We start from the raw sequence: 27,636 nt of genomic DNA on the forward strand, positions 1-27,636 counted from the left end.
AATACGCCACTGAAAGAGGTGCTAAGGGCCCCCACAGTGTTGAGTTACGGATACGACTGGGGTCCACAGGGCAGTCCAGGACCGAACTGGCTCTCCTGACTAGTTTATTCAGTCTCTTCCTGTTCCGCTCAGAGCTGCCACAGCTCCAGCAGACTGCTGCAAAAAACTAACTGCAAACCACCCCTCTGTCATTGAAGGTCCTCAACAGTGTCCTGCACACTCCAAAGGATCTCAGCAGACGCAGGTGACTTTGGCCCTTCTGGTACACGATGAGTAGTATTCTGGAGGATGAGGACTGGAAACAATCTCCTGATAACAGAACATTTTCAAGACCCTTCTGGGTAGAAACATTCAAACTCAACCATGTTGGAAGGTAAGCTTCAGCCATTTTCCAAGTTTCCAGCGGGTCCAGACTCTGGCGGGGTCACTCCAGGTCAGCCGGCCCTTTCCTAAAGATATTCTTGGATTTTCTTGGTGGAGTGTATTAAATGTGAACCTTCGATATTGCACACAAACGTGCAAATGCAAATTCATTCAGCTACTCCAGCTAAGATTTCAAAAATAAATCAGCCTGATCAGTTGTTCTAAAATGACCCACGAGAGACTTGGATGGAATCAGGCACATGATGGGTGATACAGTTCAGTGTAAATTCAGGAGTGAATCCACAATGAGCCTTAAAATTGATCAGGACTTTACAATCCAAATTAAAGCAGACTGTGTGGTCATGAGGGCCTTCAGAATCAGCATGTAGAAATAACCAAGAGATGTTCATGAGGTGCATACCTTTCAGATACAGTATGTCCACCAACCTGGAGGAAAATCTATCAAATCAATCATTAAACTTAGGGTGGAACACACTTAGTTCACAGGTTCGACCCTCGTCTGATTAAACCGAGCAAATAGTTTTTTCTTCAGTCTTACGTCAATTTTATTTATCTAGAAATACTCGTTTCTGATGTTAATGTAGGTTATGAATAGAAGATATGTCAGAGGTAAAAAGAGAGTGAGAAACCTGCGATTAAACCGAAACTGGAGCCACAGCAGCTGCTCTGCTAATTTTCCTCAAAGATAACTCTCCTCGTAAAGCTTTGCAATAATAAACTTTTTAGTTTCATTCATTTTCTCAGAGTAAATCTTTGGTTATCTTAACTAAGTCAGACAGAACACCTCCCGTGAAAAGAAAGAAAAGTAATATCCCGTTCCGAGTTGGACAGGAAAAAGAATCTGAAAGTTGTGGCGTTTCTGGCCACCAGATGGCAGCAAAATCATACTTTGATTAAACTTTTTACAAGTTCAGGCTATGCTAGAGCAGGACCAAAAGGCTGATTTTGAGCAGTGTGTGTTCGCATAAATACAAACACACACAGCTCTGTTAAAAAAATTTTTTAATCCAACTAAATAGTCCAGTTTGAAGCCTCTAACTGCAAATCACACATCTGCACTACGATATCATCAAATAAATACTTTATAATCTGAAATATTATATCCTTTCAGTAACTTAAGAAAAAGACGGCACAACAAAAGAAAACAGGAATGGATTGTGGAGTCATGTTTGTTTTATTTAAGCTATCTTTATTTCACATTTATTTGTACACAATAAATACAGTTAAACATCCACTGGTGTGTAAATCTGATACTCTGCAGCCTCTGCAGAGCTGATGGTGTAAAATGGGAATTTTGTCACTGAATTTTAGATTCAGACTTAATGTGTATTCAGGACCAGTAGCAGGTTAAGAACAACTTCTCTAATGGAAAAGAGACTTTTTTTGTTTCAATACAACAGGGTAAATGCAAACTTCAAAAATAAGTTTGATGTCATTCAGATCTCAAGGAGATCAACGAGAACACAGCAACATGGCTGACAGATATCTCTTTTCCTCTGAACAAATTCAACTATGCTTTTTATAGGCTTTTAATCCTAATTCTAAAAACAACAAAAAAGAAAACAAAAAGGAAGGGTGTGCTATCTTTTTTTTTTTTTCTCTTCACAAGATATCCATCTCCAAGCCCTCTGTAAACTATCCGTGTTTCAAAAACGGTACGATCAAACAGATCAGAATCTCAATCAAAGACACTATGATGGCTATTTAAGGCTAAATAACACAAGAGCTGATAAAAGACAAGTATTCATACCAATACAGCTGGTAAGCAAACTTCAAACATCAACAATACTGGAAGGGAATAAGAAGAGATCAAAAAGTGCTTCACTATGACAGTATAGATTTAAAAATGGACAGCTAGCAGCTCAGGATGGTTTCCTCCTTAAACATTAAGGTGTGTTTAAACTGCACATGACTTCAGTGTAAACCGCCACCGAACCAAACTCTCACCAGCAACCAATACGGGCTTCATTAATGTCATAAAACTTCTAAAAATCTGTACGTTACATGAGAAAAACAACAAAAAGTTAGACGGTGTGTACGCACTACGTTTCTCCCTTACACTTTACTTTTTAATAGCATTTGGATAAAAAAGAATAAACTAAACACGAGAGTAAGGGTTTAAAAAACGAAGAGTAAACAATAAAAGATCCATTATTCCGATATTTTTACTGACAAAACAATCACAACTAGAATTGCCACTTTTCCCTTGTTTGTGTAACCGAGTCCAGTTACGTGTGTCGGCGGGGAGGACCAGCCTCACCTGTGCTGGCGTTTTGATCAAACGTGGAGACGAGCAGACTTTTGGTTTGTGTCGGAGCAGCCTGTCGACGACGTGCTGCCGGGTGGAGCCCTGTTGCATAGAATTGATCTGAAAATGTGACGCCTCCGGAAAGAGCCGCACAGCGAGACCGCTGGAAAACTGAGCTGCAGGGTGACATCATCTCCATATCATCCATGTGATTAATAGCAATCCTTACAATCAATCAACTTGGACTGAAATGTGAAAAACTGCTGTGATCATGACGTCCATTAAATGATTAATTGGTACAGCTGTTAGAAATGATGAAGAGGGGGCAGTTAAAGGAACACTTTAATATTTTGGGAAAAAGCTTTTGTCATGAAGACGTGAATATGAAGCCAGGAGGTGATTAGCTTTAAGCGCTTGTTGGTCAGCTGACACCATCCACCACTAAAGGTCGCTCCCTCTGATGTACACAAACAAATGTAAACATGAGCATCAGAGGCTTCACACTGATTAAATGTTAAAAAGGAGTGACATTCACTAACCGTGCTCAACTCTTTGTGTCATACAACGTCATACATGCATGTAATATATGCAGTACGCACTTCTCGACTGTAGAGGAGACTGAAGGATATATTCTGAGGTGCTTTAGGAAACATCATGTGCCTGAGGGCAGCGTTTATCTGAAATGATTCTGAGCTCACGGGCACGTCTTATTGGAAAGGAATGACTCAGCGTTGTGGACCTGAGCACAGCTAAACACACCAGTGAATCGAGTAAACAAAAATAGTTCTTGGAGCATCTGACTTGTTTAGTGTACACATTTTTGGCTCTGATGACTACATGGTGGAATTCCTTAATGCCTCATACACTGACACCAAAAACAGCTTTCACCTTCTCATGTAAAGCACCGTTGGCGTCCGTTTTTTTCGACAGATCCTTTGGTTCGCCTGCTCAGTGTAGCTCGATTCATTAAAGTCAAATTAACTGTTATGTTGTGAAGCGTGAAAGTTAAATGCTTAATAAAAGTAGAGAATCAATGTGCTGAGTTAGTTTGTATTGAAACCCTAAACACATGAAATCACACCTAAGCTACAACAATGTTGGATATGAAAAGCGAAACTAACAATGACCTGATTTGATTTGTCCACATCTTTAAATCCTTTCTGAATAATGTAGAAACTACTCCTTCATTGGGATAATGTTCTCTTGGACAGGCGTGGATTGTACGTCTTTTCTGTAGTGAGTTCAAGTGCTAACCTTTTTTTCTTTGCTCAGATGCTGGTGATGAGAGGCGACCCAGCAGGGGAACCTTCATCACAGGGTGGTTTGGTGTATTAGAGCCTCTGAGTGTCACTGTGGAGCAGTTTACACATACCAATTAGGAACACAGAAGTCAGTTTCCTTCATTTCAGACTCTTCAGGGTCAGCGCTGATGAGACCATGTTTTTATAAAAAAAAAAGAATTAAAACCTTCCACAGGATCTGCATCTCCTCCAGAGAACCGATGGAACTCCTGTGATTACACTGCAGTGGAATGATTCAGCGAATATCTTAACAGTTTGATATGCTGTTATGACGAAGTTTTCCTCTTTTTACTGCACTCTATTCTAAACGAATCACCTCCAGGCAGTCAAAGTGGATTAAAGAACAAATTTTCCCAAAAATATCAAACCGCTGTGTTGATCAAATCCTTATTACAGGATCATAATGTTCATAACGTCAGGTTATACCTTTTTTATGAAGACTTTTTTAGTCCATTTTCAGCAGTTCAAAGTGAATCAATAAAAATGATTCACATCCTGGCAGAACTGGGCCCTGTTCATATCTCTAACAGGGGACACATTTTTGATGAGGGAGAGTGAGAGGTGAGAAATCAGAAATCTGAACAAGAAATTAAACGAGAAAGGCACAATATATCTCCACAACACACTGACCCTATGAGGTCTGAGTGTAGGGCCTCTCCTGCCTCCAGGCGTCCTCAGGGGGGGGTTTAAGTTTCCACGAGTTTCCTTTGGGAGTGCATCTTCAAGTCTCAGCTGGTTGAACCACGCCACTACCTTCACACCAGCGTTATCTCCACCTCCTCCCTCCGCTTCACCTGTCCACGAGGATGCTGCTTGGGGGGTGGAGGAGCAGCCCGGACCTGCAAATATCCAGCAATCCATGGCTGAATAAAAATCTAACTAAAAAGTCTCAAAATCAAGTGAATGTTGATACAAATAAAAGTGAGCTGGTTTCTTAACACTTCAGTCCAGACAGAGATAACTAAATCATTTAAGGACTGATTCTCCTCTTCTCTGTCGCCATCATCAGGTCAAAAATTCATCGGTATGTTACTCACAGGTCGGATGGTGCCAGCGCCGCTCTCTGGATATTTGGGAGGTTGGGGCGATCCTTGTGCTGGACCTGAGAGGGACACGGAACATAGATTCCAATCACTTTCCATAAAAATTTCAGTTGTTACTTCTGCAACTTCACTGCAGACAAACCAGCACATCTTACTGTGGTAGGGGCTCTTGTGTGGAGTAGGTGGCGGCCTGTGGTGACCGTTGTGATAGGAAGGCGGTCGGCCGATGGGAGAGGATGTGGAGCTGCAGGGACTGGAAACAGGAGAGGACACGGTGGGCGTCTGAAGAGGACTGCTGTGGAGAGGCCCGGGCTGGAAGGGACTACAGGGGGAGCGATTGCAGTGGGCCAAAGTGGAGGGAGAAGCCTTGAACACAACCGGCAACAAAGATGCAGCTTCAGGAACTCAGGAAATACAAAGTCTTAGCCTTCAGGTTTTAAACAAAACCTTTATCACACACTAAAATGCATCCGTTCTAAAACTTGAAGAAAAACATGGATGTATTGAGTGCCTGTGAATGACACAAGAAGCAGCCTCGTTTTCTATTCTCTTCACTGGACGCTCTGTGTGGTTGAGCTATTTTTACATCTAAAAATAACTGGGTTTTCAACACACCTGATTTAGATGAAGTGGCTCACTCCAAAAGCTCTGCACAAGCCTGCTAATGATGCATTGATTTGAATCAGGTGTGTTGAAGCAGGGAAACATCTAAAACCTGCAGGACAGCAGCCCTCAAGGACCAGATGTGGACAACCCTGATTCAGAGCCTACTTCAGAACCTGTTAGTTAGTTAGTTGGCAAGATCCTTAAGCTTTTTTTCCTGTGTGTCACTGCAGAAAAGACCCCCAAAGTGTCAGTAAGCTGCTTCAAACTAGAGCGGCTGAAAACAGCGAAGTTACTCGATGTAACTTCTGTCAGTTATATATCGCAAGCTAATAAATGAGGACAACATGTTGTCTCGTTAAAAGAAAGCTGAAAAGAAGAAAAATGCACAGTTCCAGAATACTTTTTACCAGTCACCTTGAGACTCTCTCTTAAACCTAATAATCAAGTTAGAAATCTAGGGTAATATTGGACTCAGACCTGAACTTCAACAGCCACTTTAAATCAATAACATCAGCAGCTTTCTACCATCTGAAAAACATTGCCAGAATCAAAGGAATAGTGTCTAAACCAGACTTAGAAAGACTAATCCATGCATTTGTCTCCAGCAGGTTAGACTACTGTAACGGCCTGCTCACTGGGTTTTCTAAATGGGCTGTAAGACAGCTGCAGTACATCCAGAATGCTGCTGCTCGAGTCCTGACTAGAACCAGGAAATACGACCATATTAGTCCAGTGGTCAGGACTCTGCACTGGCTTCCTGTCACTCAGAGAACAGACTGGGCGGCTGTAGCTCAGGAGGAAGAGACATAAAGAATCGTATGTCTCATACCGATGTATCCATCGGTGTACGAATGTGTGTATGAATGGTTATACTAATTATATATGAATATATATTTATATGAACGTCTTATATACAGAACTAAGTCCGAACTAAACAAGGTGAGGCTGCGTTTCAGTTTTACGCTCCTAAAATCTGGAGCAGTCTTCCAGAAGATGTGAGACAGGCCTGAACTGTTTAAATCCAGACTGAAAACAGTTCTTTTTAGCTGTGCATATGACAACTGAAAGTATTTTATCTGCACTCTTCGTTTTTAATTTTATTAATTAATGATAATTTTTTTGTTTTATGGAATGATTTAATTTGCCTTGTTGTGATTTTATGTAGCCGTAAAGCACTTTGAATTGCCTTGTGTACGAATTGTGCTCTACAAATAAACTTGCCTTGCCTTACCGCATTATCAATCATTCCGATCAAAGCAGAATGTCAGAACTTCTACATATTTGTGTCATAAAAACACTTATGTCTTATTCTTTAGGTCTAAGCATAAGAGCATCAGCACACCTGTGCACTGCCGAGTCTTTGTCCTTCTCCATTCTCGCCGATACCAGTGAGATCCTCCACCAGAACAGCAGGAAAGACGCCAACGACGCCATTAAACTCGCCCTCCCAGAAACCGTCATCCTCGTGGGTCTCTCTGCTGAGGATGCGGATGATTGCACCTTCTGGAAATGACAGCTCATCATCTGTTTGTCCTGCGTAGTCGTACAAGGCCTTTGCAAATGACACTGCAATAAAGAGGAGAAAAAAAAGTTGAAAAACTAGCAGAAAACAACAAAAATACTGGCTTATTCTAGTGGAGGTGTCCCTCACCGCTGGAGTCTCCGTTAACAGAGCCGGTTGGGAGGTCAGTCTCAGGTTCGGTGGAGTTATTGGAGGAATGGGATCGGGCATCCAGCGCAGCCAGAGACTGCAACATACTCAGTAGACTGTTAGAGGAAGGCAGCTGCAAGTATTTCTCAGGGACGTAGCCCACCTGTCCACTGCGGTTTCTGGCCTGGAGATGTAGAAAATAAGAACAGATGCTGACGACTGGTGAGGACACCCTGACAGGAAATGGCACATGTTGAGGAAGCATTCCGAGTCATGGCAGCACGACCCTCCATCACTACAAAGATCTCTTCATTTAATCATGCCAAGAAGCAGATAAATCAGTCCAAGACATTCCAAACACTATCTGGCATAAATATGTCCATAACATACGCTGACATGTTCTACTGCAACAAGTGCAGCAGCTGGTGTTAACAGATGAGGAACTGCTGCCCCAGTGTTGTTGTTGTTGTCAGTGTTAAGCTCAACGTGTGAAAAGTCTGTTGAGGTTACACATTTCCATGGACTGAGGGTGTTTTTATTTATGCCTTGGAATGTAACCACTGTGAAACCATCAGAGATCGCTTAGATTATTGCTTTTTTGTCCTGACTGGAGCTCTCCCTCCTCATTCATTCTGCGGTTTGCTGTTTTCTTGATGCACTCTGTCTTCTCAGCGGACCGGAGCAGACATCAATTGCCTGAATATTGTGTTCAGAAATAGTAACAACTATTCCTGTCATACTAATTAATATTGAAGCTTTTGTGAAGAATAAACACAACAGTAATGAGACAGAAAGATGCAAATAAAATGCTTGAAATAATGGAACAATTGGAAATGTTTACTGCTGCATTCCCCATCCTGGAGGAGAGGAAACTGAAGGAGACATCTGAGAATATTCCTGAAGTCAAATCTTTCCAGCTGCACAAGTCAACTTAAACTTTAGTTTAAAAGACATCTATGAATTCTTATATTAGCCATGTTCATACTGTAAGGCCAAATGCTGGTAAAGGAGTGTGTGCCAGGGCCAATACAATTTCCACTGCTACTAATGGGGATTAAGCGGCACTCTGTTGGGTTTCCTCTGGGCTCATGGCCACAGCTTTTGGTCTGGCGAACACCCGTGGGCCACACAGGGCTTCTCTGGTATGAGGGAGTGTTTACCTTTTGGCTAAGATGGGGAAACCTGGTGCCTCAGTACAAGGATGTTCAGCACCTACTCATTTCTAAACCTCTTCAGTAAGGTTTCTGTCATTTCTTTAAGTCATCTTCATGAATAGTTCTCCAGGCTTCTTCAAGGACATCCTAAAGCTCTTCTTTGGATTTTGGCTGCCTTTTGTTCCGTTCTCTGTCAAGATGATCCCACACTGCTTCAATCATGACTTATAAGAGTTCAATTGTGTGTTTTTCTATCCAGACTGGCTTTAATGCATTGGTGATGTTTCTGGGATGAAGCTCCTGCCAATCAAGTACTTTCCTGGTGATATTGCTTGTTGTATTGAAATCTGATGGTACTTTTCTGTGTTGATAATTCCATCAAATTCGAGGAGAGTCTTAAATCAATGAGTTTTCACTGCGTTTTACAGATGGTTACAGACACCCTCTCCTGATTGGCTCCTTTGTCATCTGGCATACCTCAGCCTTTTCTACCCATTTCCCTTTCTTAAGAATGGCTTCTTGACAGCTTCCCTTCCAAGGAGACCATTTCTGATGAGGCTTGGGCAATAGATCACTAAAAAAGGTCAGGTACAAGGACTGGACAGAAAAAAAGTGAAAAAGAAGAGAGTGTCCAAAGTAAAAGTTTAAAAGACCTTCAGAAAGCCTGGAGAACTATTGCTCAAGACCACTTTAAAAGGTTACAACAAAGCCTGAATCATTGGAAGCCAAATATAGACATGAAGGGTGGCTCAAGACTTTTGCATCATACTGTATGGAAGATTGAAGTTAATATGATGACAGGCCGCGCATTCATGATGATATGATGACCGATCGTGTTGTTCTGAGCCTTGTAAACTACAGTCAATCATGAGAAACTCCAATAGGACAAAACACTGTCATATGTGGCTAGCAATTCAAAAGCACAGCTCAGCTGAGAGAAAAGGTAGAGTACTTTGACCCAGTCCTCCATGTCTCCATCATCAATGACCTCCAGGATCTCCTGCTCCTCGATAGTTAGTTCATCTGGCTGAGAGGCCTGCAAACAAGATTATTATGAAATTTGTTTAAATGACACTTATGTCAAACAAGCACAGAGAAAGAACAGAAAAAGTTAGTCCAATGTCCAACTGGTCACCGATCGCTGTTCTATCGGTAACCGCTTTGTTTAAATGAGCTGTCTGCTGTTACCTTGTAGGAGTACAGCACTTTGCATGTAAGCGGATAGTTTTTCAAGGTGCTTGAGGGGCTGGAGCTGCTGTCGTCCAACACTTCACCGCTGTCCTCCATCTCTTCTTCATCCTCTCGCTCCAAATCTGCTGTTCCCTATAGAAATATGACAAACCATTACACTACATCTGCACATTTATTACCTTAGTATCAAAGGCTACCACAGACTTTAGTAACTGTGTTTCGATTTTCTTTGTGGGTCTTACAGAGAGTGAAGGATCATGAGTACTGAGGTTGTTCCAGCGTTCATTCTCCAGCTCCTCCATCACCTGGTTCATGGCACTCTTCAGCCACGTTTCCACTGTGACTCCTGCCTGCTTGAGCAGGTCAAGGCGAGCCTCTGCTTTCACTTTGACCGTCTGCCATTCAAAAATAAAGATAAGAAACTGTATGTTATGTGTATCCTGCACTGGCACCAGCAACAGCCAATCACACCTCTTTATGGAGCAGAAACACTGTGTAATCAGGTTCTGCAGAACAGCTGCTTTCTACCCGCTCAACATTGTTGTTCTTGGAAGGTTTGGATGCTGTCCTGCAGGGTTTTAGCAATGGGGTTGAGGTCTGAAAGTGTAATATGGTTTGACTCAGCCAGACCTTGTGTGAATTATCTCAACTAAAGCTTTTAAAACTTTCTACGAATCAACTTTTAATTCAGGATTTCTTCTTCACGAGTTATTATTATTATACCATTAAGACTGTGATTCTGCACATTGGAACTGGAAGATGTAACTCAGGTGTAAATATGTCTGACAGAATTTTATAATGAGGGATGCGTTGAAAATACTGTACTTTTTGCCAAATTAAAGTGACATTTATATTACTGATTGAACATTATCTTTGATTAAACAATGAAAGCTCGGATCTTGTAAAGATGTGATTAGTTTTCACATTTTTCAGAGGCAATTACCTGAAAAATGTGTGGCAAACTAACTAGGCTGAAATATTCTTTAATAGTGTGAATATAGTATTTGTCTTTTACTGCAAAGGTTGTTTAGTTCTATACAACATGTTCATCTAACATGACCTTCTAATGAGTCACTGCAGCTTTCTAACCAGCAGGTGGAGTACTGGAGCCACCTTCAGTAAGCCCCCATGGGTTGTGTTTTAGAGTAAAAGGTGGACTTTAGACATTACCTCTGCCCTCCGAAGACTCTGCCTAGCAACCTCCATCTTGGTCTCCAGCTCACTGTTGTTCTGCTCCTCCGGTGTTCCGTACTCCTCCATGGCCTAAAACCCAATCGCAAACAGCATTAACTGTCATCCAGAATGTATAGAGAAGACCACGTGGAGTGAATGGAAGCGATTAAACAGTAATGTCATTATCTGAAACTTTTCATTGCTTCACTTTTGTCCTCCACAGAGTGGCACAACAGGGGGAACTTTATGATATCCAGGTTTATTATTATCAAACTGTCATAAATTATTGCGCATAGCACAGTAAAAGGTCAAATTCCAGGTTAGCAGAAAAATACTCACACATCGGACCACTTCCTATTTGGAGGTGTACCTCAGATCCAGAAATATGTAAATTCACATGCGTTCAATATCATCACCATGAGTCAGCTGTGAATAAATACCTATTAAGTACCTAAAGATTTAACAGGTTCATCAGTATCAAAGTAATCCAGTGACACTTGTTTGCTGAATCCATAGATATAGGAAGAGCCAATTCTGAATCTGGCACACATTTAATGGTGCCCATTTGCCAAAATGCAAAGAAATTGCAAAGGCAGAACTGCAGAGCTTCAGAAGCAGCACGAAGCCGACTAATGTGGCAGCTGTTGGTGTAAAACAAGAAGCATGATCATGACCTTAAAGATCTGGCCCACACTTTTAAAAATAACTGTGAAAATGAAATATTTCTAACTTGTTTTTACAAGCAATGTTTTCCTGACACTGAAGCCCAGAATGCCCCATCAGTGTCAAAAACTGAAAATATGATTAGAGCTGATGACTTCTTTTTCCTTATATCTTTTGATAAATGGAAATTCTGAAAATATCTGAGGATGCACTTCCTTTGTTCCTGAAACCTTTTCCTTACGATGCTTAAAATGTGCACAGAACAGTGAAAAAGTCCAAGAAACTCATCCAAGAAGACCTTCACCGTCATCTCTTTGTATGGGATCGCGTCACAGCGTTAGTCTTTTCTATGGGCTAAGACAATTTTTCTATTTCATTTAAGTGAAATGTGATCATCTTTTTTTCCACTTCCACTGTTGACTGTCCTGCTCGGGGCATGTAATAAAGTATGTCTTTATTACAGCTCTGCGTGCTTGTAATCTTGACATCTTAACTTATCTTGTTGAAATTGTGACATTTTTATAGAGACTACAAATGAGCACATTTATTTTGGTCAACTCTGGTGCGTTAAAAACACATCAGCAACGATTATGATTTGTTGTGTTAGTTGTGATATTTCACTCCTCAGCCCTGCAGATAGCAGCATGTGTGTTTGACCTGGTTCTCACCCTCTGTGTGTGTATGATGCTCTTGTACTCTCGGGCCACGCGGCTTGCCCACTTCCTTGCCTCCTTATCCAGACTGTGCTCCTCCGCCGTTCCACTCTCTTTCTGCAGCTGCATCACCTTCAACAGAATGAAAAAAAAAAAACAGCAGATGATAAATAAGGGAGACACTGTCGTTTTACTGGACATCAAAGTAGACCAAGTTTACGTTTTGGTTACAACTTGGCCCACAACTTATGGATCGAAGCGCTAAAAGTGCTGCAGACAACAGTGGCTTGAAATTTTTGTTTGTGTGTTTGGTTCAACCTCATTTAAGGAGCGATTTCCATTGCCACATTCATGTTCTTACCAAACATCACCCATTTAACTGTGCTCCAAACCGTGTCCGAGTTTACCGACAGCGGTTTCTCTGGGTTTAAAACAAACTGAGCCAAGCCAGCTTTGTAAATGACGACAACAATGTGGATGCCATCGTCCTCTGCCACAGCCAGAAAAATGACTCCACAGATACAGTCGAACACAGATGTGCAGACTGAACAGTAAATTAAAACTCAAATAAGAATATTTTCTCCAGAGTCAGCACTGTTAAGTTACCTGCTCCTCCTGTGTAGGCTGAATGAGGAGTTGAACATGTCATGCTTTATTTTAATCTGAGTCAGTTATCAGATGTCATTTCTGACAGTTTGAGATGTGGCTTTCTCCTTTAAGGTTAGAATAAATATCTAAAATGTGACTTAAGTGGTTTTAACAATCAGCACTGTGTGTGTTAGGGATGTCACGATTACAAGTTTTCACGGTTAATTGCGAAATTACACTTTACGATTAGTTAATTGTAACGTTGTCTTAATACCGTCAATTTCCAGAAAAAAATTATGCTGGACCATATCGGTACATCAGCGCAATTCGCCAGGAATGAAAACAAAGTTACACAACAACCACGTGTCACCGCTTGTGTTGCTGTGTTTTCGGTCCATGCAGTTGCAGACGGAGGCGTCCAGTGCACAGGAGGTAAAGCATGGAAGAGGGAGAGATATTTCCTCAGAGAAAACGGGGAGAAAAAGTAATGTAATCTTCTAAAGGGACTCAGTCAGTGAACATTTATCATTACCTAATTTTGCTTTCTGTATTGAGCTAAAAGCAGTAAAAGCACTATGGGATGTCCCTTTTATTTATTACTAATTCATTTGTGGCAATGTAATTTAAAAATAAAATTAAAGGACCAAAATAATAGATACATATTTTTATCTGGCCACCCAAGATTAGTCCAGGTAAAGGTCCTGTAACCTTTATATACGTTTTCTCTGAGAGAAGTACATAGTTAATATGTAGCATTTATTGATTGTTTACAGATGTGATTTTTGATTAATTCCAAGTGGGATTATTATTATTTTTCTTGTACTTTTTGGTTACTTTACATTGTTGCTATATTATTTTGGTATGAGAGCATCCAAAAAGGGAAATAAATTAAAACAAGACCTAAAAGGAGTGTTCATGCGATTTTACTTATTCATGGTAGTGTGAAATTAATTAATGCAAAAATAATCGTGATAATAGTAATATCGTGATTATTTCTCTGACAATAATCGTACCAAGAAAATCTGTAATTGTGACATCCCTAGTTTGTGTATGGAGGGAACAGGCTGGGGTGGTGGGGGGCTGGGATCATTGCACTCTGATGAGGCCCACTCACAATGCCTCCTTTTCACAGATGGGCTGTTCACAGGGCCCGGCCTACCACCTGCCCCTCCCTTCCAGTTCTGCTCTATTCCTTTCCGGATCCCTCTGTCTGGTGCAAGTGGTATGGGAGGGAGGGAGGGCGGGAGGATCTCCACCACTAATGTTTTCTTTAGGAACAGGCTGCTGCTTGTTTGACTTCCAATCAAAACAACGCCAGCATTTGCACTTTGAACAAATTGTCCAGTGTTGTCCGGAGGAGCAGAGGGGCAGTGCAGGGGAGAGAAGGACCAGCAATGATGGCCGACGACTGACGAGTGAGGATAGCACTCCCTTACATTACATCCATGCACCAAAGCCTTCATAAATCATTGGAAAATTTGCACACCGGGGTCATCTTAAAGGCTAATCGTAAAATATTTCTGGACCTGGGTTTGACATTTATGATCGTTTAAAAAAGGGCAAAATAATCTAATAAAAGTCCAGTTAGGTAAGAAAAACAACTCAAATAGATTCAAGGCAACAAGGACACACTGAGCTCTATAAGCAGGTGTGTTAAGGTGCAGCACAGACCAGAATGCACCTGAAAAAGCACTCATTTCTCAGTTGGATTTCCAATGCTTTATAAGCTCTCAGATACATATCTGGCGACCTTTTCAGGAGCTACTGGGAGAGTAGAATTTTTACATGTCACCAGAAGGAATTTCAATCCCAAACCAGCTCAGAAACACAATCCTGGAAACAAAGTTTAACATATCTACCCACAATTTTTGTGTCAAAATCATAATGCAGGGCAGCATGTTGGTGCAGTGGTTCCTGGTTCCAGTCTCAGCTGGAGCCTTTCTGTGTGGAGTGTGGAGCATGTTCTTCCCGTGGATGCGCAGGTTCTGTCAGAGTACTCTGGCTTCCTCCCACCATCCAAGACATGCATGATAGGTTCATTTGTCATTTTAAATGGACTGTAAGAGCGAATGAAGTGTGCATGATTGTTTGTCTTGTTTGCCTCCGTGTGGCCCTGTGACTGGCGGCCTGTGTGGGTGTCCCCTGCCTCTCACCCGATCACAGCTGGGATGGGCTCCAGGCCCCCGAGCGACCCGAATCGGATAAAGCGGGTATAGAAAATGGATGGATGGAGATTAGGTTCACCAACAGGTCAGAGTGTCTGTGCTGCATTTTGCCATTCAATTATAAAGATGGGAGAAAAAAGATAAGGCACCGTTGTCTTTACAAATAAAGATTAAAGGAAGAAAAATAAGCAAATAGACTCAAGATAAGACAATGGGATGAAGGGAGGAAGAAAAGATAACGTGTAAGAGCAAGTACTTTATATCTTATGGAATTAAAAAAATATAGCCTATGTGAAACAATGGAATTAAATAACAGTGGACAGTATTTTTGGAACATGTGTAGTTTCTCTACTGCAAATGGACATCTGCTTACTGTAAGTGTCATCAGCTACTGAAACCGGTTTCTTCTCCAAAGTCCTTACAAATTCATGGCGAGGTTGAGGAAACACATTTTCAACAGTTTGAACATATTCAAAGATTGCTGCCCTGCTGCTACAAGGTCAGTTGACATGCAGGGGGCAGCAATACAGGTCAAATCTGAGCTGACAACAGCTGCTAGCCTCCATGAAACAATGACCTAGATTTGGTCCAGCAGTCATGTTTCATTTCCACACTTCAGAGAACATGTGCAGCCAGAGTTGGCAGAGGTTAGAGGTTTGATAGCTGTCTTTGACGTCAGTGGTGTCACATGCAAAATATAAACAGTGCGGACAATAGATATAAAACCAGAGTAACACTGAGCAGACCAGCTCTGATAATCAGTGGTGATGCATGGAAAATTGATGACTGATAATTCTCCATTTGTTGTGGCCAGCACGACAACCATAACCTTATTAAATACTGTGCTCAAAATGATGCATTTGGATTCAAATGCGCATTGTCAAATGTGTGAACATTTAGAACAGTCTTCCTTGTCAAGCACTCCATCGCTAACAGTCACTGATAGTCTAAATGCTCATGGTTTAAAGGAGCATTGTGTAATTGTCTGCTGTTCGTCAGATTCTGTCATTTTCGAGTGCGTTTAAGCAATATTCGCTAGATTCTGTAATTTCCGATTACGCCTTGAATGCAACACTCCATGCTTTGGAGAAACGTGGCCTGACACTGGTGCAACACACACTACCCAACACATCCATCACTCAAATGTGTCATGATATCTTCTCCATCGAGTGAAACCACCTTCTCAAGTTCTAAGGTTTCTTTTAGAGATACAAATTATAAATAGATGTTATATTTGGTTAAATATTCTGTGAAAAGATAACTTACAGTGAATGTCACTGTTACTTGTTCTGCATTATATTAGTGTTTTGTGGACCCCAGGTAGCTTAACTGTGTGGTAATAACAGCCAATACAACAGACATTATCTTCAAAGCCTCTTATTATCACGTTACACTTTGATTGAAATCAGCTGACCTCCATAACATGACGCCGATAATTTCTGTCCAGCTAACAAAGCTACTTAGTAGTTTTTGTGCATAAACTCACGTGAATCAACAGTTTTCAACAGGGTCACATTACATTTGTTTAATCAGATCAGCTGATCGTCTGCAAAATAGCGGCAAATCGCGCTTGCGCCACCCTTTGTCCTTTCTAGGCCACTGTAATCAATATGGCGACGCAAGTAGTGTCCTTCTGGGTAAACCTTTGTGTAGAGCAGACCGCGACATATGTAAATAAAAAGTAATAAAAACATAACGACTCGTTTGATAGGGTGACTAAATAGCACTAACAACATAGTTATATGTATTATATTCCATTTCTGCTAATAAATCACCATAATTCTTACACACTGCTCCTTTAAGATTCATTCTAAAATAAAGTCTGAGAAACTGGGACCGTAAGGCACTGCTCAGACATTCAGTAGTAAACAAACAGACAAATAAAAAGTCTGGATTTACCGTATCAGAGTCGCTGGGCTGGTACAAGAAGTCTGGAGCTTGCTGAAACACTGAGTTCTTCTGTACAAACACCTGTTGGTGAAACTCCTGCACAACCTGCGGATTTTTAAATACAAAAGGCATATTTAGGTTCAGGCAAAGATTAACATCACTTAACAAAACCTGATATGCCTTATAAAGCATTTCTATGACACATCTGTGTTGACAAGCATGAAAAAGAAACATTACATTATACCCACACTACCTGTTTCTAAGCTATTTTGATTTTTTCTGAAAAATAAAAACAAACAAAACTGGTGGTGACACATGCAAATCTAAGAAATTAAATGGTTCGGGTCAGCAACTGTCAACTGGTTGGCTTAGGAGGTTCAGTTAATACAGACAACATAGCTTTAATTCTCATGTGTAATATTTTCATGTTTAAGCAGATGATGGAAATGATTTCTTATCAAGGTCTTCATCCAAACTCATCTTTAAATTGATCAAATCAAAGAGCAACATATGTTGTGTTAGTCCAAGGTTGTTTTTCTAATATCAGTGTTTCCCATCCTGTCAATAAACTCCAGGAAAGAGATGTTTATCATGAGTGCTCCAGCAGCTGCAGTCAAAGGTGGACAGAGCAGGCTGTGTATTTCTAACACACCCAGTTTACCACCATAACCACACCAAGGCTAAAGAATTGAAGAGTGCAAAAAGAAAGTAACACAGGATATTTGATCAAATTAAGTGTTACATTTAATGTAACAGTTTTCATTTGTCACTGTTAAAGCTCATCTTATTACCAAAGAGCTGTTACTTTGTTGTCAATAAACCAGAATATTGAGGACAACTATTCTTCAACTACAGAATACAAAGAATAATGAAAACTTAATTTAGTCAAACCGAAATGTCACCTTACGCAGAGAACACACAAGCTTTGTGTTGACACAGGAAGTACACGGGCAGAAATGTGAGCTCTGCTGAAAACACTTCCCTCTTTAATGATTTGTTTTGAGCAGAAACCAAATGCCTCTCTTAGTCCAGAGAGACGAGATGATTTGAACAGACCAGAGTGGAGGCCAACAGCAGCCCAGGAGCATGTAACCGAGCAGCGCGGGGTAACTAGAAGCATATAAATTAATCAGTAGTTGCTGAGGTAGTGGAGATCAGCTCACATACAAAGAGTGAGACTGAAGATTTAAAAATGTTGAAAATGGATCAATACCAGGTCAATTTTCAGCGAAATCTCATTACAGTATTCTGCTGACCTCAGGCACTCTTTGTTAAGATGGCAACAATAAACCTCTGCCCTTAAGGATCAGTCGTGCTAATCAAGCTCGAAGAAAACAAAGGAAAATGTCACAAATAAAATTCAAACAATTAATATAACAACTATGTGCATTCGGAGGACTTTCATAATGGTTCTGTGTGCATTCTTAACTTATCTGATCTCTGGAAGTCATCCTTGTTTTTGCTGAACAAACTGCAACTAGAAGCCTTTACTGTTTTGTGGAATAGCAAGATTTTGTTTTTCAAAATTTTGTGTGATTGTATTAAGCCGTTTTACAGTGCACCAGAGACACAACTAATTCACATGAAGTTACTGTCTTGGGTCATGCTAACATCTGTTGAGTCGATAAAGTTTATGGTTTTTATAATGGCATTTAAAAGGTGACATCTTAGAGAATAGATAGAAATTCCGCTGTAACTAAAGTAGTTCCAGAGGAAGTACACACTACCTTCTTTATTCCAATGTACACATTTTACTATCAATTCTCATTCAATAAATCTAATTTGCAATAATAACAAAAGAAAGTGCCTCTTATGAATTTTGACAAGGGGCTCTATATCAGAATTTTGTGCTTACTTAGCTTGTAGCTCAAGAGGGAGACCAAGTTGTTGAAGGTCTGTTTTATGCCAACATTTCAAGTTCCAAAACAGCCAAGCAGGGCTGCCACACCAAAAGTATTACACCATTCACACTGAGATTCTTTTCATTGTAGAAAGAGCTAAGCTCTTTCATATTTTATTTTCAAGCTTTAGTTCAAGCACACAGTCAGCTCTCAGATGGAGCTCAGTTTTTCCATGAAAGAATAAGGACCTGTTTGTAGTGGATACGCACACGTGTTCGAAGTACAAGATGTTTTGTGGGTTTTAGGACTCACCCCGTTTGAGCTGTTCAGAAGCTGGTTGAAGGTGTTGTGGACAGCCTGGTACGTTTCCAGCTCAGTCTGACAAAGTGAGACCAGGTAATCTTTTACCTGTTCATAGATTCTGCCATCTAAGATCTGTAGACCGAGATAGAAGAGTGATTTTAGTCTAACAGTGCATTTACCTTCTTCCAACCACCCCTCCTGAGATGTACGGCCTCACCTTGATGCAGTCCATAAGGTCTGTGTTGTAGTAGCGCTGCTGGTGAGCGTTGGCGGCTGCTAGTGTGAGAAGGTAGTCGTTTCTAGCGTGGGTGGCTTTGGAGTTGCACTCGCTTCTCTTGGCTTTCAGCTAGAAGGAAAAGTTCACACAGCTCACTGACTGCAGCACTGAAATGTGGAGCAGGTGGTCGCATGTAAGGATCATACCTTTACGCTGGCCCTCTGGAGACTGGACCTCGACTGGAAGAGACTGAGCTTGGACCTGAAAAAAATTAATAACACATTTGATTTAACTTATTTGTAACATTTATCGAATTTTACATTTAATTAATTTAATTTAATTTAAGTAAGTTGTCTTCTTGAAAAAGATGCCTTTTAGATTTTTAAATTATGCTAAACATTATAGATTATAGCTATAGAACATTACAAAAGACCAGTTATTCAAATGAATTTTGAAAAATCATGTAAACATGAAAACTTCAGAACATCACCAAGTAGACAGCTAAGCAGGTCTGCTGTTTCTGAGTATGTGTATGAAGGATGGATCAAGATACAATTCATGACAAGGAGGCAAACTGACACCAGCAAACAGTCCACCACTGAATGTCCAAGTCACATATTTTAAAAAACAGAGCCACAGTACCACAGTGAATCTTGGAATGGGAGAGAGAACTGGATACTGATCTGGAGCCTGTTAAAGCCTATCCAAAAATATTCTCTAATCAGCTTCATATCATCTATCTGAAAGCCTGAGTATTTATCTGTGGGTGCGTGCGCTCACATGCAGGCCAAAAAGACGCAGCATTCGAATTCAAACGTGTGCCAGTCCAGCTTAATCCTTTCTGACAGCAATTGTTCACTAAGTTGTGCCTCGGCTCTTCACAGACTCTCTTGATGTGGAGAAAAATCTCTGCAATGTGGTGAGTCAAAGTGCCAGCGGTTGATGTCGTGCCAGGACCGAGCGTTGAGGAGCAGCTTCCTCGAGTCTGCCAACAAGTCTGAGGGCATGTTGTTTTTACTGAGCATTCGTTACTTTCTCCTCCACCCAAAAATGTTTGGCCTGTTTGCACCTCACTTGAAAATGTAGCTGTCTTGGTCAACACCAAAGAGGGGGAGCTTCTCTCAGGTTCATTCACTTTGATGAGTCCAGTCCAATATCAGAGGGAAGTGACATCATTGGTACACCTCTGAAGTGATTCAATAACCGCAGACTCTGGACTCAGGTGTTGTATCATCGACAGCAGAAAATGATTGGTCATCCAGTGTTCCACAATTTTCCTTGGAACGGGTTTCTCTTGACTCACTACTGACACCAATGAAAGAGGCAGCTGGCTTGTAGCCGATTGTGTGCTCCCATTAGCTTTCACTGCGTTTCGTTTATCAGAGCTCAGAACGTCACACCAGAGTTGACTGCATTCTATATGCAAGGTGTCCAGGTGAGCCGATAACAGCAATACAAGTTGGTGCAAGTAATACGGTAAGCAGGGTCGTGACCACATGTGTTTTATCCACATCAATCCCAGGACAGAGTTCAGGCCTTATCATACCTGAGTCCTCATTTCTTCTTGGATTTTCTTGGATTACACTTTGTGTATCGCACTAGACGCATGGCAGAAAGCTACAAGTGTTAGGTCAAACACAAAGTTTTGTTTGACAGCTGATAACATAGTTGTGAAATTTGTGTCTTTCTTATCTGTGAATGTTTTCCATCGGGCTTCAGCATTTCTTGGATTTGCATGGATCCAAATCTGCTTTGAAATGTCTGGTTGACATTGTCATGTCTTTGGATTTTTGGACAGATGAGGACCTCCAGTCAAAAGTCTGTTTTATGTGCACATACTTTTCTACTTAGAGTACTCTGGCTGTTGTCGTCAGTTAGCTACAGCTTTTTATGGTAGAGCTTTATGGTACATGTCAACAGATCAATGAACATGTGGCGCTGACACTAAATATAAAATGAAAGCCTCAGGCTCATTTTTCCACAGATAATTCTAATAAAGTTAAATCAAACAGGAAGGATTTGAGCTCAGTAATGGCAAAGAGGGAGAAAGGGTGCGCAGAAAGTTTCTCTGCTGGCTTTCATAATTCATTTGAATTCATTATGAAAATCTTCAAACATCACTTTGTCCTGAAATATTCATTTAATGTGCATTACACCTCCAACCTACTGTTGTTCCATTTACATACAATGTATTGATGGACTTATTCAGAGGAAGCTGTAGAGGCCTAACTGATTTCGACGGAACACATTTTTGTTTCAGGCTGTAAAAATTTGGATAAAACGACTTTAACCATAGAAAGACAGGAGAGCAATTTGGACCATACTTGGCATCAAACTCGGCCTTCTCTCGGACAGCCTGCGCCATCGTCTCAGCCTCCTGGTACTTCTTCCTGCTCTTGGTCAGCTCCTTCACTGAATCTTGCAGCTCAGCCTGGACCACCGTCAGCTGCTCAATAGACTGAGGATGATTGGAGTTGGAGAAAAGGCAAGACTCAACTTTACATTTATGCAAATGATTATTCCTGCAGTGCGTCACCTGAGAAAAATGCAAATGTCTCTTAAACCACATCTATAAACAAACGTGGGTCGAGTAGCGACATGATGGCATGCGTTATGTACAGGAACTATGGATGGCATCTCCAAAAGGCAGGGAGAAAACAAGAGCAGCATTGTAGGCTGCCGGCAGTGGAGCGTGGCCAGCAGAAACCATAGGGCAATGCTGCTTATGTTTCCGAGCAATGCAGTTGAACCTGCACAAACACAAATGTGTCCAAATGACACACGAAGCTGACAGCACTTCAAATGATAACAGCAGCTGCTGCAATTTCTACCCTCAACTATCAGATTATTTACAGCACAGTTTATCTGCACTGTGCTTGTTTACATAAAGCTCCAACTGGACAGTGACACTAAAGACAAAGAACATGTATATACACTGTATCTGTCTCTACTCGTCATAACAGTTACTTTACCTTTTACTATTAAGTTACGCTCCATTTAAGTCAGTATTCGTTATTTCGACGCTGCAGACTTCCACAGTGACCACAAATCTATGAAAATGTCCATTTAGCTGTGACTTTTAGCACAATTAACACCATTTAACCTTCCATCTCCATCACTTTACAGTTGGAGGTTGTGGTCGCAGCCAGAAGATACAACTAATTTTTGCTCATTTAAAGCCATTTCCAGTTGTGAGGATTAAACTGTATTTCTCTGTGTTTTGTTAGACAGTCAAGAATATAGAACAGCCCTACATCGTGAAAATGACTTTTTGTTAACAAGTAGTACATGATGAGATCACTACCCAACTTGTTTAGTTCCTCCAACAAAAACAGACCACTGTAAATAAGAACTGCGTCATGAATTTGCGGGGGTGTGCAATCTGTGTGACCTTCTGTTTTAAAATAGTAAAAGCCACTTTGTTCCTGTTGGTGTGGGAGAAACAGGATTTATACATGTTCAACTTCAGCCAATAAATGCATCTCTGATTTGGATGTGAATGTCCTTCTGGAACACTTGGGAACTCGGTTTTGTCTTAGATGCAAGAGCTGTATCAACGAATGGCCATAAAATCAAATCAATTTATATATTAAGTTGATAAGCATTCAAAGTAAGAAATGACACGAAAGTGTCCAAAAGTGCACGTCACATTCACAGTAGAATGAAAACCACATACGCCCTGATTGCATCAGTGGAGATGTGAACACATTTCTACATACAGAAGTGACTGAAACCTGCGGCATTGATTCTTATTACCTTCCTGAGCTGCTGCTCCTTCTGCAGTCGGGCTGTCTTGGCTGGATCTGCAACCTGGACTTTGTAGTTCTCACAGGCACTGATTCTGAACTGGGCAGCCTGAACAGTGCCCTCCAAATACGCCCTCCATACACAGTACATGTTCCTACAACAAGCAAACACAAACACACAGGCTGTAAAAGTGAAACATTTCCTCTCTCATGGATGGGAAGTGATTAGCTTTGAAGCTGTGGCTGCACAATAAACAAAAAGATTATGATCTCCACTTATGTACATAAAGCTTACATACATGTCCCAGAAAGGCACATAAGAGATTTTCCAGAAAGCTGTACAATAAAACGTTTTCTTTTCTCAGTCTCTGAAGAAACATAAAGGTTAAACCTTCTGCTTTTATTTAAAATCATGGTCTTTGCCAAAGTTTTATATAATGATAATAATAATAATAAAAAAAAGCCAACCTACACCACATCAAGCTTAAAAGGTAAAAGCATGGACATGTTGCATCAGTTCTGAATACAATGTGTCCAATCTGCTGGGAGAAACTCCTGTGCTTCACCAATTCACCACCACATTCCTCTTTTTTCATGAATCGCCCCTGTTCTTTTTTTTTTTCTTTTACAATTTATTTTAGAATCATCATTTATTATTCAGAAACATCCTACATGAGGTAAAATGCTCTCTAGTCAGAAATAAAAAAGCATTCCAGATGGTCTTTAATCAACTAAATCAGTTACTTTTGTTTAACACTTACACATTTTTGAATCTAAGGTGACAAAAAAAGGTTATCTATTATAATTGCATCTATAAATCCATCTGCAGGTGCTTCCTTCAAAATTTTGTGTTTTGAAAAGGAATAATTGACAAAAATTTGGCTGCTTGCATGCAGCAAATAAGACACGGTGGAAAATGAGGTACAATAAGAATGTGCCAAAGGATGGGGAGACCAGGCAAGGGTGAGAAGATCTACGATAAAGCCAAACAATCTGTGACAGTTTGTTATTAGAAGTTATAATTTCATATCCGAGTATGTAGACAAGATATATGGTCTGATAACGTTAGAAACCCCCCACTACAGACTGCCTACATCAGATGGATTCTTTTGTAGAACCGATAGCTTCAACAATTCACCATGATATGAAAATCTGTGATGTGCAAAAACATTTAACAATCCTCAGTCCTACACTTGAGAGTTGTCAGTTTTGTATTGTTCAACTAAAAGTCATTAGCAAAGCGATTATTTTTTAAAGCCGTCAGTGGGCCAGAATCATGTTTTCTAGATTGCACGAGTGACACATCTGCAGAAACCCCGCGGGTAAAGAAATGACCCTTATTTGAGTGAAGGATTGTCTCATGTGTTTATTTGCCTTTAATGTTCACACAGGACAGAGGTTTGGATGTCACTGGATCAGATATAGAGAAAGCAGTTTCTGTTAGTAACTTCGGTGTGTTAAGACACTGCCAGAACATTCTACAAGTGAGCTGTGTATTGATTCAGATAATGTGTTCTGAAAACTAATAGAAGAGCGTACAGATAAGATAACGGCTCAATCTAGCATGCTGTGTGTCCTTGACCACTAGCTGTGATTATTTACACTATCTACAATAAGCTAATATCAAGCACATTTAAAATGTAAATGTTGACAAATGTTTTTATGAGAAAACTCTGATCCAAGCTGAGAAGGGAAAATATGCATCTGTGCTTGAAGCTGTGACTGACACGAGGCAAGACGAAACATGACCAGAAACAGTCAGCTGAGAACAGACTTTACCTATGATCTTGTTCCTCTGTCACACTCTCCGGCCATTCCTTCTTCAGATACTGATTTGCCAACTTCTGTAGAGCCTGAAAAAGAAAAATTGAGATACAAATGTGGGGATGAGCTCCCACCTGTGACACCAGTTCACATTTCATGTCCCCACTTCACATATGACATTAGGCTGTGGTCCTAAGGGACCCATTGTACACAAGCCAATAGGCAGCATGAGCTTCAACACATTAAGAACAAACAGGACTGTCAGGAAAACTTCATGAAGACGGTGTTAATTAAAGGTCAGCCGTTCAACATGGCAATATGAGTCAGGGAACACCAATTCAATTTCCACACTCTTTTAAAAAAGTATTTTCTGGTTACTCTGCGTAAGGATTTCAATATGGCTCAACACTGCATGCCCTTGTTCACCTGTTAACCACGGCTTCATTTGGAATGGATGTTGGTTCACTAGCAGACACCCCTCCTTTTTTTTCCTCCCTCTTCTGACATGAGCTTATTTTTAGAAGAAAAAAATGTAATTTATTTACACCACATTCAGCCCTGGAGATATATCAGGTTCTTCCACCTCAGCCAACAGCGTGCTTAATCGTTGAAGAGCCAAAAGAGCAGAACAGAGAAAGAGCAGCAGAAAAATGTGCGTGATGGTATGTATAAGAAATGTACTTCTGTTGCAAGTGAAGGAAAGAAGGTGAGCAGCCAATACCCAAAATAACTGGGCTAAAACTACAATTGTCCTAAAGGGGGAATACAATAATAAGAGTATTGTTTAGCTGCATTTAAAAAAAAAAAGAAAGAATAAGAGTATGTCAACTAATTTCCTTCCTGATTCTTAAAAGGAAAAAAAAAGAAAAATCTGATAAAAATCCTAATCTTAGCTCCCAGTAACCATTTTTCTGCGGCCCATTGGGAAAATTCTGTTAACGCAATGTTTCCCGATAAATATAAAAAGTAAAAAACTTGCTCAGGTCAGGGAGAAAGGCAGGTAGTTAGTCAAGTAGCCATTTTGTCAGTGATACACTCTCTGCTGGTGCACCGATCAGCTCCGACCACTTACAGTTGAAGTCAGTAACATAACACCTCTCGCACACATCACAAGAGCACCAGTCATGGGATGGAATATATTAGGCAGCATCTGAACACTTGGTTTTTTATGTTCACACATGGGCGCAGGAAAATGTGAAAGGTTTTAATCTGAGAGACTTTGTCAAAGAAAGAATTTGCATGAAAACGCGACTAGCAAATATCTCCAAAAAGGCAGGCCTTGTCGTAGCTCCTCATATGCACTATTTGGTGCCTACCAACAGATGTAAAGTGCAGAAGCATCGAAGCGTTGTTGCATTGATGGGGTCGTGGGTATCCAAGGCTCACTGATGCATGTGGTGATTAAAGGTTGGCAAGTGTGGTCAAATCACACAGACAGCAACAGTAGCACAGACCGCAGTAAAGCTTTGATTCAGACACTGACAATGGTGATGGGGTTGCAGAGCTGGAGGCCGGTCAGAGAAGCCTATACTGAGCTCTGCCCACTGCCAAGTATGCCTACAACCGTCATGTGAGCATCAGAAGTAGAAGATGTTGGTCTGGAGTGATTGATCATCTTCAATTTTACAACAAATGAATGGCTTGATGTGTATGCACGATACGAAGAAGGCGAGCTGTTACTGTACTCTGCCACACTGCAAAAACTGTTTAAGAATGGTTTGAGTAAGTGCTGAGTTGCCCTCAGAATTACCAAAACAATTCCGTGATCGATACGCACTCTTTTTGCCAGGATGGAACTTCTACAACTGATGCATTTGTAGGTATTCTCTGCATCTGTTTGCACAGGAGCAGTGATGATGGGTTAAGTCCAGAAAGGCCAATGCAGCTCATAAAACAGCTACTGCCCAGGATACTCACTGAATTATAATAACTTTAAATCTATATCTTATTCAAGTTAATAATTCTTTAAGGATCTGACTTCAACTGCTTCAACTGTTAAAAATTGCTGGTGCCAAAGTGTTCACCCTAATGAACACATAAGGGCACAGAGGAACGATAGACAGGTTTAATCTAAAGCTTGGTGGAAGGGGGCAAGGTTTCCATTTCAAGTCACCACTTAGTTCTGAGCAAGATTAAACCCTTTGTTTTTTTCACACTGAGCAGTTTTTGCATTTGGCCCTAAAACATGCTCTTCAAGGAAATGAGTCCATCTTTCCTTCCTCTGACCAAAGTAAAAAAGACAGCCCCTGTTATGTGGTCCTGAGGCAGGCTAAGTGGGGGTTCTGAACCTGCTGGTCTTGGTGATCTTTGTGCCAAACCTTCTAAGTTGCTACAGACACGGTCATTGTGGGCTTAAATAGAGAAAGAATCGGCAACTCAACTGGCCAAGTAGACACGCCTGAATAGTGTGATGGGAACAAGGGCAAGGGATGGGGAGGAGGAGGAGGGACGTGAGGACTGCAGAGGAAGAGCCACACAGAGGAGGACTTTTTATTGACACCATGTGATATGAATAGCAATCAGCTAAAGGCCACAGCAGTCTGCAGGTGTAAAAGACCCGGGAAAAGATGCATTAAGAGAAGAGATCTGAAAAGGGGGTGTAACTAAAGCAAGCAAAGTGTTCCAGAGACACTCTGACCCACTTTGATTCAGCCACTGGCAGCGGGCATCTTATTGAGCACATAAGACAAGACAACATCCTCCGGTCTAATAAGGGATGCAATTAAGACAGGTCATTCTTTTCAGGACTACAACTAATCTATATTTTCATTATCAATTAATTCAGGGATCATTTTCTCCATTAATACATATATTGTATTAAAAATAAATCAGTTAAAAATGTCCGAAACTTTTAGAAAACACACTTAAAGATGCTCAAGGGGACATCTTAATAAACTTCTGTTCTTTTATTTATTTTTTTGTTTAAAGTCAAAAGTGCCTCAAACAATAATCCAAACATATGTTGTTTCATTTTCTGCCAACTAACCGGATGAGATCTTTCATTTTACACTCTTATTACAGCACTGACACCATGTCCCATTCCCCAACAAATTAA

At 40.7% G+C, this 27,636-nt stretch overlaps 1 protein-coding gene across 1 annotated transcript in view; it reads right to left on the reverse strand.

Moving 5' to 3' along the window:
• Nucleotides 1-1,540: 1,540 nt before the first annotated feature.
• LOC140279403 (F-BAR and double SH3 domains protein 2-like) overlaps nt 1,541-27,636 on the reverse strand; it is a 34,741-nt gene continuing 8,645 nt past the window's right edge. The window contains exons 4-20 of the mRNA XM_072374521.1: nt 24,597-24,670; nt 22,828-22,972; nt 21,396-21,529; nt 19,278-19,332; nt 19,072-19,200; nt 18,864-18,986; nt 16,720-16,815; nt 12,083-12,199; nt 10,749-10,841; nt 9,821-9,973; nt 9,576-9,710; nt 9,340-9,423; nt 7,234-7,417; nt 6,925-7,148; nt 5,132-5,342; nt 4,971-5,035; nt 1,541-4,772 (exon numbers count right to left, since the gene is read on the reverse strand). Coding sequence (XP_072230622.1) covers nt 4,689-4,772; nt 4,971-5,035; nt 5,132-5,342; nt 6,925-7,148; nt 7,234-7,417; nt 9,340-9,423; nt 9,576-9,710; nt 9,821-9,973; nt 10,749-10,841; nt 12,083-12,199; nt 16,720-16,815; nt 18,864-18,986; nt 19,072-19,200; nt 19,278-19,332; nt 21,396-21,529; nt 22,828-22,972; nt 24,597-24,670 — 2,106 coding nt within the window. The 3' untranslated portion in view covers nt 1,541-4,688. The remainder of the gene's footprint in view (nt 4,773-4,970; nt 5,036-5,131; nt 5,343-6,924; nt 7,149-7,233; nt 7,418-9,339; nt 9,424-9,575; nt 9,711-9,820; nt 9,974-10,748; nt 10,842-12,082; nt 12,200-16,719; nt 16,816-18,863; nt 18,987-19,071; nt 19,201-19,277; nt 19,333-21,395; nt 21,530-22,827; nt 22,973-24,596; nt 24,671-27,636) is intronic.

This window comes from Leuresthes tenuis, unplaced genomic scaffold (assembly GCF_036924035.1).
Source record: "Leuresthes tenuis unplaced genomic scaffold, fLeuTen1.0.hap1 SCAF_21, whole genome shotgun sequence".
Lineage (NCBI taxonomy): Eukaryota > Metazoa > Chordata > Actinopteri > Atheriniformes > Atherinopsidae > Leuresthes > Leuresthes tenuis.